General features: G+C 45.6%; 1 protein-coding gene across 4 annotated transcripts in view; it reads right to left on the minus strand.

Annotated features, from left to right (window-relative positions):
• The window catches only part of MTSS2 (MTSS I-BAR domain containing 2), a 271,361-nt gene that overhangs the window by 138,153 nt on the left and 120,112 nt on the right, over positions 1 to 13,096 (minus strand). For all 4 annotated transcript variants that reach the window (XM_029609227.1, XM_029609225.1, XM_029609226.1 and 1 more), the window contains exons 2-3: positions 11,668 to 11,729; positions 10,982 to 11,055 (exon numbers count right to left, since the gene is read on the minus strand). In XM_029609227.1, coding sequence (XP_029465087.1) covers positions 10,982 to 11,055; positions 11,668 to 11,729 — 136 coding nt within the window. The remainder of the gene's footprint in view (positions 1 to 10,981; positions 11,056 to 11,667; positions 11,730 to 13,096) is intronic.

A 13,096-nucleotide genomic window follows, 5' to 3' on the forward strand; every position in this document is an offset into this window, starting at 1 on the left:
CTTTGATTCCCCTGTAGCCCTTCCCTTCCTTCCAATCTCTTTTACTCTGCACTCTTCTCTCCGTCTTCCTAGCCTCTCCATCCAGTACTCCTCTCTTCTTTCTCTCCTCCTATCCATTCTGTCTTCCTTCCCAGTGTCTTCCCCTGTGCTATCAGCACAGGTTGTTTTGTTCTGACCTTGTTACACAGAGTGCTCCTATGTCCCGTCTCCAGACCTGAGAGTCTGCCCTTGAGTCCAGCTCAGGATAAAGAGAAACAACCAACAAAGGCAGAAGCTTAGGCGCTCTCTGAAGGTCAGCGCTGATCACTCTCCAACAGCCAGAGTTTGTTGCTTCCTGACAGACCAGGGCAGTCACCCCTGGATTCTCTGACAGTGCTGGGTGCAAGAGGGGATGACAGAATGCAGTGATCAGGGCAAGATTTACAGGTCATCTGCCCCCACCCCCAAGATCCAGAAAAGTGAGAAAAGGCACAACTGGGGAGGACAGATCACCCTCCCAGTATCCCCGATTTATTTTCTCCTCCTGCCCAACAAAATGCCCTTTTTTCTCTTCATCCAGTATCCCTTTTTCTCTCGCCTTCATTCTTCTATTCTCTTCTCCCCTGTACTGCAACATCTCCTTCTCTGTCCCTGCCCGTCCATTAGCACCCTATTCTCTCTCCCACAGAATTCCCCTCTTGCTCACCCCACCACCTGCCCAGCATCCCTGTGTCTCCCCCTTCCTCCTCCCTGCCTAGCAACATCCATCCTTCTCACTGTCTCCACCCCCCTTGCTCACAGGAGGCAGCAGAAGTACCCATGTGCAGCCTCCTTCCTCGAATCAGCAGGCGCTCTGGGCCTCCGGGACAGGGCTCCCTCTTGCGACGGCAACAGCTCCTGTGCTGCGGTTCAGTGCTCCCCTCTCCTTTGGCAGTGGTGGCTTCAGTGTGGGCGTCACAGCTGCGGTATGCGGTACCCGCGTTCTGCAGCTGTGCCTGGGGAACAGATGCACAGGGCCTACCATCATCCAACATGATGCACTGTGCTGTGCCCTTAGCAGCGAGGCTACCCCGCCAGCAGCTGTTTGGCAGCATCTGCACAGCACCTAACCAGGAATTCCCAACGTGGAGAGTGCGGTGCTCCTCCAGGCATGGGCCTGTTCCTCTGCCTAGCAGAACATCCAGCCCTGGCTGCGAGAGTCTGTAGTGTGTGAAAGCCAGTTTATGTCTAACCTCCCTCCCCTATGCCCACCTCTCACTCCTGCTGTTAACCTGGATAAGAACAGCTCGAAGAGAGACTCAAACCATCTGCCACCTCTTTCCAGCAGGGTATATTCTGGCATGTCTATACCGAGTTTGCTGAGCATTTGGCATACCTCAGGGGGAACGTCAGACATTCATCTTCCACAATTCTTTCCACAAAAACATATTTCCAGGCTCCATTTACCCGTATCCCTGACTTACAAGGGTTAACTTCATGCTTAGAAATTTGCACACATGTAAGAAATGCGAAGTACCTGTCCAGCACCAAGGAGCACCCGGGTTGGGTTTCTGGTTCTGGCCTGAGGGATGGACTCTGCAGACAGAGATGATGACATCATTTGTCGGGCATGAAATGCAACCTGAAATACTGTCCTGCTAAGTCTGTGATCCAAGACCACATGGGGGCGATTCTACGCTTGGAATCAGTGGCTTTCAGCTCCAGCCCTTGGGGAGCACCCCCACAACAGGCTTGGCTTTAAAGTTAATGGACAATTGCAAATCAGCCTCGCTGGTAGATTGAATGTAGGCATAAGTATCTTATGATTATTTACTGTGCGTGTCCTTAAAATCAGACCTGTTGTGGGTAAGGGCCACAGGAGGAAGGGTGTCCTGGCTTGCATGCAGGAGGCGGTAAGAGATGAGAGCAAAAGCAGCAGCTAACTCCTCTATCTGTAAACAGATCTGCCCCTTCCCCCTAGACTCTGGCCCTTCACAGCAATCTTTCACAAGCTCACAGAGCAGCCTCTGTGTGCAGAGAAAATGATCACAATGTCCTTACTGTGTCCTGGAACTAACTTAAAAAGGGATAAAATATAACAAAAGGCCAACCCAAGTGAATTATTTAATGCCTGTTCAGCTTCCAGTAGGGAGCAGCTGGCTGCCCAGTCCTGCATGTTTGGTGCTGGAACTCTAGGAGGGGTGGGGAATGCATTCACTGAGTGCTCCTGATCACTATTACACTGCCAGCCAATGACATCTATGCTGAAATGCTCAAGGATCACTAAGTTCTGGACATTTATGCAAATGTCTGTGCCAAAATGCCTCCTTTGGTTCTGAAAAACACCCATGCTTTTCGATTTTTGCAGCCTCCTCCATCATTTCAGTAGCCATCAGGGCTGGCTTCTGAAGAGTACAGAATGTGCAGCCACACAGGGTGCCATGCCCCCGAGACCCTCTCCCATTGGCACTCTTCTGCATCAGTCTTCAGGCCGCAACCAAGCCAACGGCAGCCCGATGCTACTTCCTGGTGGGTGGGAGCAGCACTGCAGGAGCAGAACAGGTCATCTTCTGAAGAAGGCAGAAGATTTAGGTTGGGGTTTTTTTTTTTTTTTACCATATATACTCGTGTATAAGTCGAGAAATTAAAGTTTTAAAATTCACCTTATCCATGGGTGAATCCTCGGTAATTATTCTGACAACTATCCCTGGTCGTTCACTCCTTCCCTCCCTTCCCCTCACTCCCGATCCATTAACTCACCCGTTGCTATCAGGATGACAATGGGGCCTGTAGTTGCTCAGGCATCTCCTCCCCCACGGTGTCCCTCTGTGGCAGTAGGACAGCTCCCCCCCCCCCCCGCACCCCCTCCCGATCCCTTAACCCACCCGCTTGCTGCTATCAGGACAAGGATGGGACTTTGGATGCTCTCCCCCTGCCAGGGCCTGATTGACGCACTTGGAACCATGTGGCTCAAAGTGTGAATATAGGGACCCTGCGGGGGAGGAGGGAGGATGTGTCTGAGCAACCGCAAGGCCCATCATCGTCCTGACAGCGGCAGGTGAGTTACTGGATCGGGAGGTGGGGAGGGAGGGAAGGGGTGAACGACCAGGAATGGCCATGGCGGTGGGGGGGGGGGGAGATTGGTTATCAGCTCGTCCAGATCCTAGCTAAAATATGGTAAAATTATCAAATTCAAATAATTTCATAAGCCCTCTAGGTTCTATTCTCGACTTATCCACGGGTCTCAGCAATTTTCTTACTTTGTTGGCCCAAAAATTGCCCTCTACTTATCCACGAAATCGACTGCTACATGAGTATATACGGCAGTTTATTATTATTAGTTTTGATTAATCACCAAAGCAGAAAGTCGGCTCTAGGCTAACTGGCATTGTGTGAAAACTGAAACTGGCCCACCTGTAAGAAAAATACAACTATTGTCAATGATGGGGGCTTGGTACCTTCAACATAACACCCCCTCCCATCTTGCACTACTTTGCCCCTTTCTTTCTCCACCCTCTGCCCATTATCCCCCCCACTTTCTCCCCAGCACCGGTATTACCCTCCGCCCACGGTGCACAGCAGCTTCCCCTTCTCTTTCTCTATTCTCCCCGCTCCCCCTCCTCTCTCCCCACTTCTGCTCCATGTCCCTCTCTCTACCCTATACCTTCTGCCCAGCACAATATCCCTACCCTGTTCCCTGCCTCTATCCCCTTGCCCCTAGTTCCTCAGCATCCCTCTTCCCTATCTCTCCCAAATTCTACCTAGCAGCAAACTCCTTTCTATGTCTCCCCCACTCCACCCAACAGCAGGAAGAAATGCAACTCTTAGACGCTACACGGGATCCAAAGCGAGACTCGGGCTGCAGGTAAGAGGAAGAGCTCAGGAGACTCTTCTTACTGCGAGGATCAGCCTGCTGGGGGAGAGGCAAGAGGAGGAGACAGAGAGGAGTTATCTTCTGGGCATAGGTTGGGAGGAGAGGAAGAGGGGGATACTGAGCACTGTAGACAGGGAGGAAACGCAGAGGGGGTTGGAGGATACTGGTGCTGAGCAGAGGGTGAGGAGAAAGGGGAGGCGATGACATGAGGACAGAGGGCAGTGGGGAGGATAGGAATCTGTTGGGCAGGAAGGGGGGGAAGAGAAGGTCAGAGGGATAAGAATGCTGGGCAGGGGGTGGGGGGATGCTGTTGAGTACTATGGGCAGGGGGAAGAAAGAGATCGGAGAGCATTCTGGTGCTGGATAGAGAGAGGGGATGCTGGGTGAGGGACAGGGGAGGGAATGCTAAGCAGACAACGGTGAAAGAGAGGGAGCAAAACAGAGTAAGAGGTGGGAGGTGTTATGTTGGAGCTGCCAAGCCCCCATCATTACTAATACTTGTATTTTTCACAAGGAAGATGAAGCGGGTACCAATTTCAGTTTATGCACAGGGTGCCAGTTAACCTTGAGCTAGCCCTGGTAGCCATAATCCTGCTGAGTTGCCACCAAAGCACTAAAAAAATTATAGTGACATACAGAAGCGATACTACAGTGACTAGGGAAGAGATAGCCCTGAAGCAACATATGTCAGTCATCTGGACCAACTGCAACAATCTGGAAAGGGTCAGCCTAGTGCTTCCTAGTTACGTCACGCTCAGTAAAGATTTGCTGAGCTTTGAGCGATGGGTCCATGTCAGCGCCATCAAATGATGTCACTATAAAATGCTCCCTGTTCCACGCGCAGGTCCCCAGAGGCAGGCAGAGCTCCGGAGTCTCAATGCGTGGATGAGACGGTGCAAAGAAGAGGGATTCAGGTTTGTAAGGAACTGGGGAACCTTTTGGGGAAGGGGGAGTCTTTTCCAAAGGGATGGGCTCCACCTTAACCAGGATGGAACCAGGCTGCTGGCATTAACCTTTAAAAAGGAGCTAGAGCAGCTTTTAAACTAAATCAAAGGGGAAAGCCAAAAGAAGCTCAGCAGCGCATGGTTCAGAGGGAGGTGTCTTTGAAGGATACTAATGAAGCATTAGAGTTAGGGCATCCCAACAGAGAGGTTCCAATAATTAGAAAAGTAGTCCAAGTGCCTATAATTAAAAACTCACCTAAGCTAAAAAATTCCAATTTATCGCTGTCAACTGAAAAGCAGAATGTTAATACAAACAAAAAAACACACTTTGAAATGTTTGAATATTAATGCCAGAAGTCTAAGAAGTAAGATGGGAGAACTAGAGTGTAGAGCAGTGAATGATGACATAGACTTAATTGGCATCTCAGAAACATGGTGGAAGGAGGATAACCAATGGGATAGTGCTATACCAGGGTACAAATTATATCGCATTGACAGAGAGGAGCATCTTGGTGGCAGGATGGCATACAGTCCAACTGGATAAAGATCCTGTATGAGACTAAATGCACAATCAAATCTTTATGGGTAGAAATCCCTTGTGTGTTGGGGAAGAGTATAGTGATAGGAGTATACTACTGTGAGATGGACAGTGAAATGCTAAGAGAAAATAGGGAAGCTAACCAAATTGGTAGTGCAGTAGTAATGGGAGATTTCTATTACCCCAATATTGACTGGGTAAGTGAAATATCAGGACATACTAGACAGATAAAGTTCCTGGATGGAATAAATGACAATTCTATGGAGCAATTCGTTCAGGAACCAACAAGAGAGGGAGCAATTTTAGATATAATTCTCAGTGGAGTGCAGAATTTGGTGAGAGGGGTAATGGTGGTGGGGCCGCTTGGCAATAGTGATCATAATATAATCAAATTTGAATTAATGACTGGAAGGGGGACAGTAAGTAAATCCATGGCTGTAGCACTAAACTTTCAAAGGGGAAACTTTGATAAAATAAGAAAAATAGTTTAAAAAAATCGAAAGATGCAGCTACAAAGGTAAAAAGTATGCAACAGGCATGGACATTGTTAAAAAATACCATCCTAGAAGCACAGTCCATATGTATTCCTCACATTAAGAAAGGTGTAAGGAGGGTCAATCGATTGCCAGCATGGCTAAAAAGTAAGGTGAAAGATTATTTTAGCCAAAATATTTTCATTCAAAAATTGGAAGAAGGATCCATTAGAAGAAAATAGGATTAAGCATAAGCATTGGCAAGTTAAATGTAAGACATTGATAAGACAGGCTAAGAAAGAATTTGAAAAGAAGTTGTCGGTAGAGGCAAAAACTAACAATAAAAACATTTTAAAATATATCCAAAGCAGAAAGCCTGCGAGAGAGTTGGTTGGACCTTTAGATGTTCAAGGGGTTAAAGGGGCACTTAGAGAAGATAAGGCCATCATGGAAAGATTAAACGATTTCTTTGTTTTGGGTTTACTGAAGAGGATGTTGGGAAGATACCCGTTCCAGAGATGGTTTTCAAGGGAGATGATTCAGATGAACTGAACCAAATCATGGTGACCTGGAAGATGTAGTAGGCCAAACTGACAAACTGAAGGATAGTAAATCACCTGGACTGGATGGCACACACCCCAGAGTTATGAAAGAACTAAAACATGATATTTCAGACTTATTTCAGTTAATTTGTAACCTATCATTAAAATCATCCATTGTACCTGAAGATTGGAAGAAGGCCAATGTAACCCTAATATTTAAAAAGGGGTCCAGGGGTGATCCAGGAAACTATAGACTGGTGACCCTGACCTCAGTGCCAGAAAAAATCATGGAAACTGTTATAAAGAATAAAATCACAAAACATTTAAATGGACATGGTTTAATGGGACACAGTCAGCACAAACTCTGGAATTTGTTGCCAGAGGATGTGGTTAGTGCAGTTAGCGTAGCTGTGTTTAAAAACGGATTGGATAAGTTCTTGGAGGAGAAGTCCATTACCTGCTATTAATTAAGTTGACTTAGAAAATAGCCACTGCTATTACTAGTAACAGCAGCATGGAATAGACTTAGTTTTTGGGTACTTGCCAGGTTCTTATGGCCTGGATTGGCCACTGTTGGAAACAGGATGCTGGGCTTGATGGACCCTTGGTCTGACCCAGTATGGCATGTTCTTATGTTCTTAAATCTCCTACATTTTTTTTGAAGGGGTGAATAAACATGTGGACAAAAGTGAATCAGTAGATGTGGTGTGTTTGGATTTTCAGAAGGCATTCAACAAAGTCCCACATGAGAGGCTTCCAAGAAAACTAAAATGCCATATGATAGGAGGCGATGTCCTTTTGTGGATAGCAAGCTGGTTAAAAGACAGGAAACAGAGTAGGATTAAATGGTCTGTTTTCTCAGTGGAAAAAGGTAAACAGTGGAGTGCTTCAGGGATCTGTATTTGCACCGGTGCTTTTTAATATATTTATAAATGATCTGGAAAGGGGTATGATGAGTGAGGTGATCAAATTTGCGGGTGACACAAAATTATGCAGAGTAATTAAATCTCAAGTGGATTGTGATAAATTGCAGGAGGATCTTGCGAGACTGGAAGATTGGGCTTCCAAATAGCAGATGACATTTAATGTGGACAAGTGCAAGGTGTTGCATATAGGGAAAAATAACCCTTGCTGTAGTTTCACGGTTAGGTTCCATATTAGGAGATACCACCCAGGAAAGAGATCTAGGCATCATAGTGGATAAGCCATTGAACTCGTCAGCCCAGTGTGCTGTGGCAATCAAAAAAGCAAACAGAATGTTAGGAATTATTAGGAAGGGAATGGCAAATAAAAGGATGGATGTCATAATGCCTCTGTATCGCTCCATGTTGAGACCACATCTTGAATACTGTGTGCAATTCTGGTTGCAGCATCTCAAAAAAGATATAGTTGCGACGGAGAAGGTACAGAGAAGGGTGACCAAAATGATAAGTGGCATGGAACAGCTACCCTATGAGGTAAGGCTAAAGAAGTTAGGGCTGTTCAGTTTGGAGAAGAGATGACTGAGGGGGGATATGATAGAAGTCTACAAAATCATGAAAGGACTTGAACAAGTTAAAGTAAATCAATTATTTACTCTCTCAGATAATAGAAGATCTAGGGGGCACTCCATGAGTTAGCAAGTGGCTATTTTAAAACAAATCGAGGCAAATTCTTTTTCACTCAGCGCACAGTTAAACTCTGGAATTCATTGCCAGAGGATGTGATTACAGCAGTTAGTGTAGCTGGGTTTAAAAAAGGTGTGGATAAGATCCGAAAGGAAAAATCCATAAACTGCTATTAATTAAGCAACAGTAGCTTGAGATTTATTTAATGTTTGGGCATTGGCCATTGTTGGAAACAGGATGCTGGGCTTGATGGACCCTTGGTCTGACTCAGTATGGCATGTTCTTATGTTCTTATATTTTAATTCGTGCCTGCTTGTTGATGGAGAACCAAGTAATACTCATCTGTCAGCATCTTCTATATTTCTGTGTACAGACGAAAGCTGTTATTATACAGGATGAGGGCTGACTACACTCTGTCTATCTATCTATTTATTTATTTATTTAGATTCTTTTATATACTGAAGTATAGCAATCTGCCTTCACTCCGGTTTACAGTTGAACAACTTATTACAGATCGAGAACAGATAAAAACGGGAATCATATTAACTAAACGTAACAACAACATTGAGAAAGTAGTCGAAGTTGAACAGGTTATACAGTGTATAAACAATATCTAAACAGAGTGAAAATTAGTATTGTTGTGTAAATTTCGTGACAAACAGGATAAAGTCATTGAGTCTTTAGAGTGTCTACAGGAGCTATGTTTGTGCAGCCCCTGTCCCAGTGGTTGGGCCTGGAGGGCAGAGGTCGTATGGGGTCCCGGGGCCAAATCATTTCTCTCTTTCTCTGTCCCACGTCCCGCGGTGTTGAATTCTTACCAATGGGGTGGGGGAGGAGATGAATACTCTTCCTAGGGGCTACTCAAATTCTCTTTCCTGGGGAAGTTTCTCTTCACTTTCACATGGAAGGGATGTGAGTACTACCAAGAAAATACTCTGGACTCTCAGGTTGGGAATGCAAACAAAACTTTACTGTAGCAATTCTTCAATATCAATAGTGGCATTTCACACATCAGTTCTTGGCACAAACAGCTTGTAATCACAGCTCTCTAACTCTCTTTATCTGTGCAAGTGTCTCTCAGTAAAAGGGCCAGGGAACAACGCACACCCCAGGGCTTGGAAAAGCAAGATGTGCCAGATATGGACAGGAGTATGCTATTTCTGGAAAATCCCCTTCCGAAATCACTGGCAGACAAAAAATAAACCCCAGGGTCTTTGTTTCTGCTCAACTCCCACTTGTACCTCTTCTCCCCAGGTTAAAGGTTCGGGGTGGGAGTCTCCAAGTATTAACAAAAAGTTCTTGCTTACAGTTCTCCTTCTCCAGATGACATATGGGATCTTTCAGATGAAAGGTCCAGGCAGCAGAGAACAGCTCTTCTGGTTTTCCCCACTTCAGAGTAGGAACGGTGGCAGCAAAAACTTCCTCCCAAAACACAGGGCAAATATCACAAAAAGCCTAAACTGGAACTCTACCACAGCAGGGCACCCCTGATCTATCCACAGTTTGTGGGATGGAGAGCAGTGGAATCTCCTCTACTCCTGAACTTCCCGAGAGAAGGGACTCCCCTAACCCAGGCCAGGCACCAGGGATCCCACAGAAAAACTCTCAACAAGTCCTTCAAACATCCTTACTGGACAGGATGTGCACCAGCAAGGCAATTGCCCCCTTCCTATTCAGTGCAAGGTCCAGGCCATGAGACCTAAGCACACCAGGAACAGGAAGAGAATTGACTCAGGAAAAATAACTGGTTCTCCTCTGACTGCCAACCCAAATTGCCACAGCTCTGATGCAATTTCATCCCAGCAGCCTCTGTGGAAATGCAGTTCTGAGAACGATGCATTCTCCCTCTGCTACTTATCTCCTACTCCTAACTCAAAAAAGGGTTTAGGGACTAGGGCCAGATAGTGGTGAGCCCAAGGGTTCACCACATTTGCAGTGCAACTCACCTCATCTAGCAGAAGCAACTGGTCTCACCTGCATCCCCTCCCTGGACCCTCGCCCTCCCTTCTGACTATTCTCCCCTTTAAAATGCAAACATCCCTGATCCATTAACGTGGTCCTGTCCATTGGCCGTCTGCTGACCGAACTATAAACTCCACAGAACAGGGTCAGTCTTCTGAATCTTTACAGCACTGCCAACACCCTGTAGCACTGTAGAGTACTAGCAGGGGTAGTAGAAATGAAATGCTCATCACGAACCGACTCACAACGCACACCACTAACCACAACCTGAGAGCAGCCAAAAAGAGAAGCCAGCACGTAAAGTCAGCTGACAAACCCCGCTGGAGTGTCTAGGCATATACGTTCGGTTTCGTTAATTTGTTGCTCTCTCTTAATGTTCACCAGGTTCAAACTGTTTCAGTAATTTTGGATGAACAAGCCAAGCCTGTACATGGTCATGGCAACCAAGTATGTGTGTCTTTGGGTACACATCTGCCTTTCCTGTGTGCATGTGTATTTGGGTACAGAATCTGCTCCTCTTTCTGTTATCACCAAAGGCACCAGAAGATGCGACCCTTGTGTTTCCAAGAGCGCATTTACAACAACTTCACTTACACCTGTGCAGAATGGTTGTACTTCAAGCATCCAAAACACTACTGCTCAACGCATGACTGCAAATCCACACGTGACTCTTCTTATGGCTCAGAAAAGTTTACAACAGTATGAGCTGGAATAAACAAACAATTTACGTTTTGGAGCTCACAGTTTGTCAAATATTGTTTGGTGCTATAGTACCCTAATGAGCTACAAACTTAACGTAGGATTGCTGCAATCACTCTCTAAATTATGATGCCATTGCGGAAATGAAGACCTCGAAGGACCATCATATTCTGGTATGAAGTTCCTTTATATCTGATGCCTTGAGGTTAGGAGCCTTGCTGAATGGTTTCAGATTGTTTCACAATAGTCATGTTTAGTCAGGACTCAGCAGTGAAGAATGGATACACAACAGTTCTCCTGTCAGCCCTCACCATGTCAGCATGTTGGTACCCATGAACAGCAGACCAGAATGCAGTAAGGAGCTCCTCTACTAAGGGTGCTTACCTCGCGTGTTGGTGGCCATGTCAGCCACTTTCTGAAAGGCATCCAGGAAGGCTACTGCAGCTAGCACGGTGGTTCTGAGAAAGGGAGAAAAGAAAGTGAGGTATATATATATATATATATATATATATATATATATATATATATATATATATATATATGTACGGATGCAGAATAATGAAGATAAAGATCCCCCCCTAAGTTACAAAAGTGAAAGCCAGCAGCATTTCCATACGGTATGGTCACCCACATAGATTAACTGGCACAGGAAGCATATTGGGAGCATGTCTCGTCTGGCAGGAGTGCCAGCTTAGAAGCAGACTGAATGAAAGAAATATGTGCTTCTAATACTGACAATATAAAAGTTTCAAGTCCATCCAAAAATCCATCTAGTACTCGAGTACTGAAGAAAAGCACTGCCATCTAGTAAATCAGTTGAGTCACCTGCTCTGTCTGCTGCCAGGACAGATTGGGGAGCCCTTCTCCCTGTGCCTCTGACGCTAACACTGCCTGAGGGAGCCTCTCTATGGGACACTGGTACAGCATTAGTATAGACTCAGAGAGCCCTGTACGTGTGCGTCTGACACTACCACAGGCTTCTTTTTACGTCTGACAGTAACCCAGATTTGGGAACCCGTTTCCCCCATGTCCCCGTCTGTACCGCTGTCTCAGCAGTGCTTCCCACTTACCTGAGCTGGGAGTGCAGTTTTGTAGCCTTGGAACTGAAATCTTCCCAGATGGGGTACGAGCTCTGAAAGAAAAAGAAAAAAAAACCCACATAAAGATTGAAAATAGGAACAGCAAAACTGACAAAACGGCAGCCTGGAAGACTGCAATAACATAGCATGGTATGAAAGCCCGCGTGGAGGGTCTGGATTAAATGGCAAACATGAAGGTCCCAATTTATGCAAAGAAACAAAGTTGGATATATCCCCTTTATAACTGAAACTCCCACTTTTGTAGGTCTGGAACAACAACCCTTTGAGTGGTAAAGACAGGTTCACAAAACGTTACAGTGCAGCAGATGGTGAAAGAAGTATCACATTATCTTACAGCTTGACTCCACTTGTGGCAAACCTTGTGAGAAGCAATAAAATGACACAGGTGAGCTGTGTACTGGGGGAGCCGTGGATGTGAGGAGCCACAGTGCTGTAATAACATGGCCTAGAATGTGTGTATTAGGCCCTTTGTGGGGTGAGGGTCAGTGGGAGGCGAAGCAGTACAAACCTTTACTCGGCAAGGCAAATTGTAGTAGTAATCATGGCCATAACTGCATGGCCAAAGATAAGAAGCATTAATGGTGATGGAACATTAACAAGCTGCATAGGGAGAGGAATGGTCAGCAGAAAAAGGGAGGTGATATTGCCCCTCTATTGGTTCCTGGTGAGACCTCACTGGGAATAATGTGTACAGTTCTGGAGGCCGCACCTTCAAAAAGATATAAAACAGGATGGTCCAGAGGGTGGCTACTAAAATGGTCAGCGGTCTTCATTCTAAAGCATATGGGGATAGACTTAAAGATGTAAACATGTATATCTTAGAGAAAAGGTGGAGACAGGAGAGATGAGAGAGAGAGAGAGAGACATTTAAATATCTCAAAGGTTTCCATGCATAGGAGGCGAGTATCTTTCAACAGAAAGGAGGGTCTAGAACAAGGAGGTCATAGAATGAGGGTGAAAGGGGGTAGACTCAGGAGTAATCTTAGGAAATATTTCTTTACAGAATGGGTGGTGGACATGTGGAACAGCCTCCCAGTGGAGGTGGTGGAGACAAAAACGATATCTGAATTCAAGAAAGCATGAGATGAATACAGGGAGTGATGGGATTGTAAAGCTAAATTAGTTGGACGGGCCATATGGTCTTTTTCTGCCATCATGTTTCTATATTTCTAACATCTAGATATGTATACCTTAGAAGAGAGGAGAGACAGGGACATATGATAGAGACATTCAAAGGGGTATTAATAATGTACAAGAAGTAAAACTCTTTCAGGTCTAGAACAAGGGGGTCATGACATGAACTCCATGGAGCAATATCAGAAAATATTTTTTTGCTGAAAAGGTGGTAGATGCATGGAACACCCTCCTGAGGTGGATGGTGGAAACTAAAACAGTAACA

Source organism: Rhinatrema bivittatum, chromosome 7 (genome assembly GCF_901001135.1).
Source record: "Rhinatrema bivittatum chromosome 7, aRhiBiv1.1, whole genome shotgun sequence".
NCBI lineage: Eukaryota > Metazoa > Chordata > Amphibia > Gymnophiona > Rhinatrematidae > Rhinatrema > Rhinatrema bivittatum.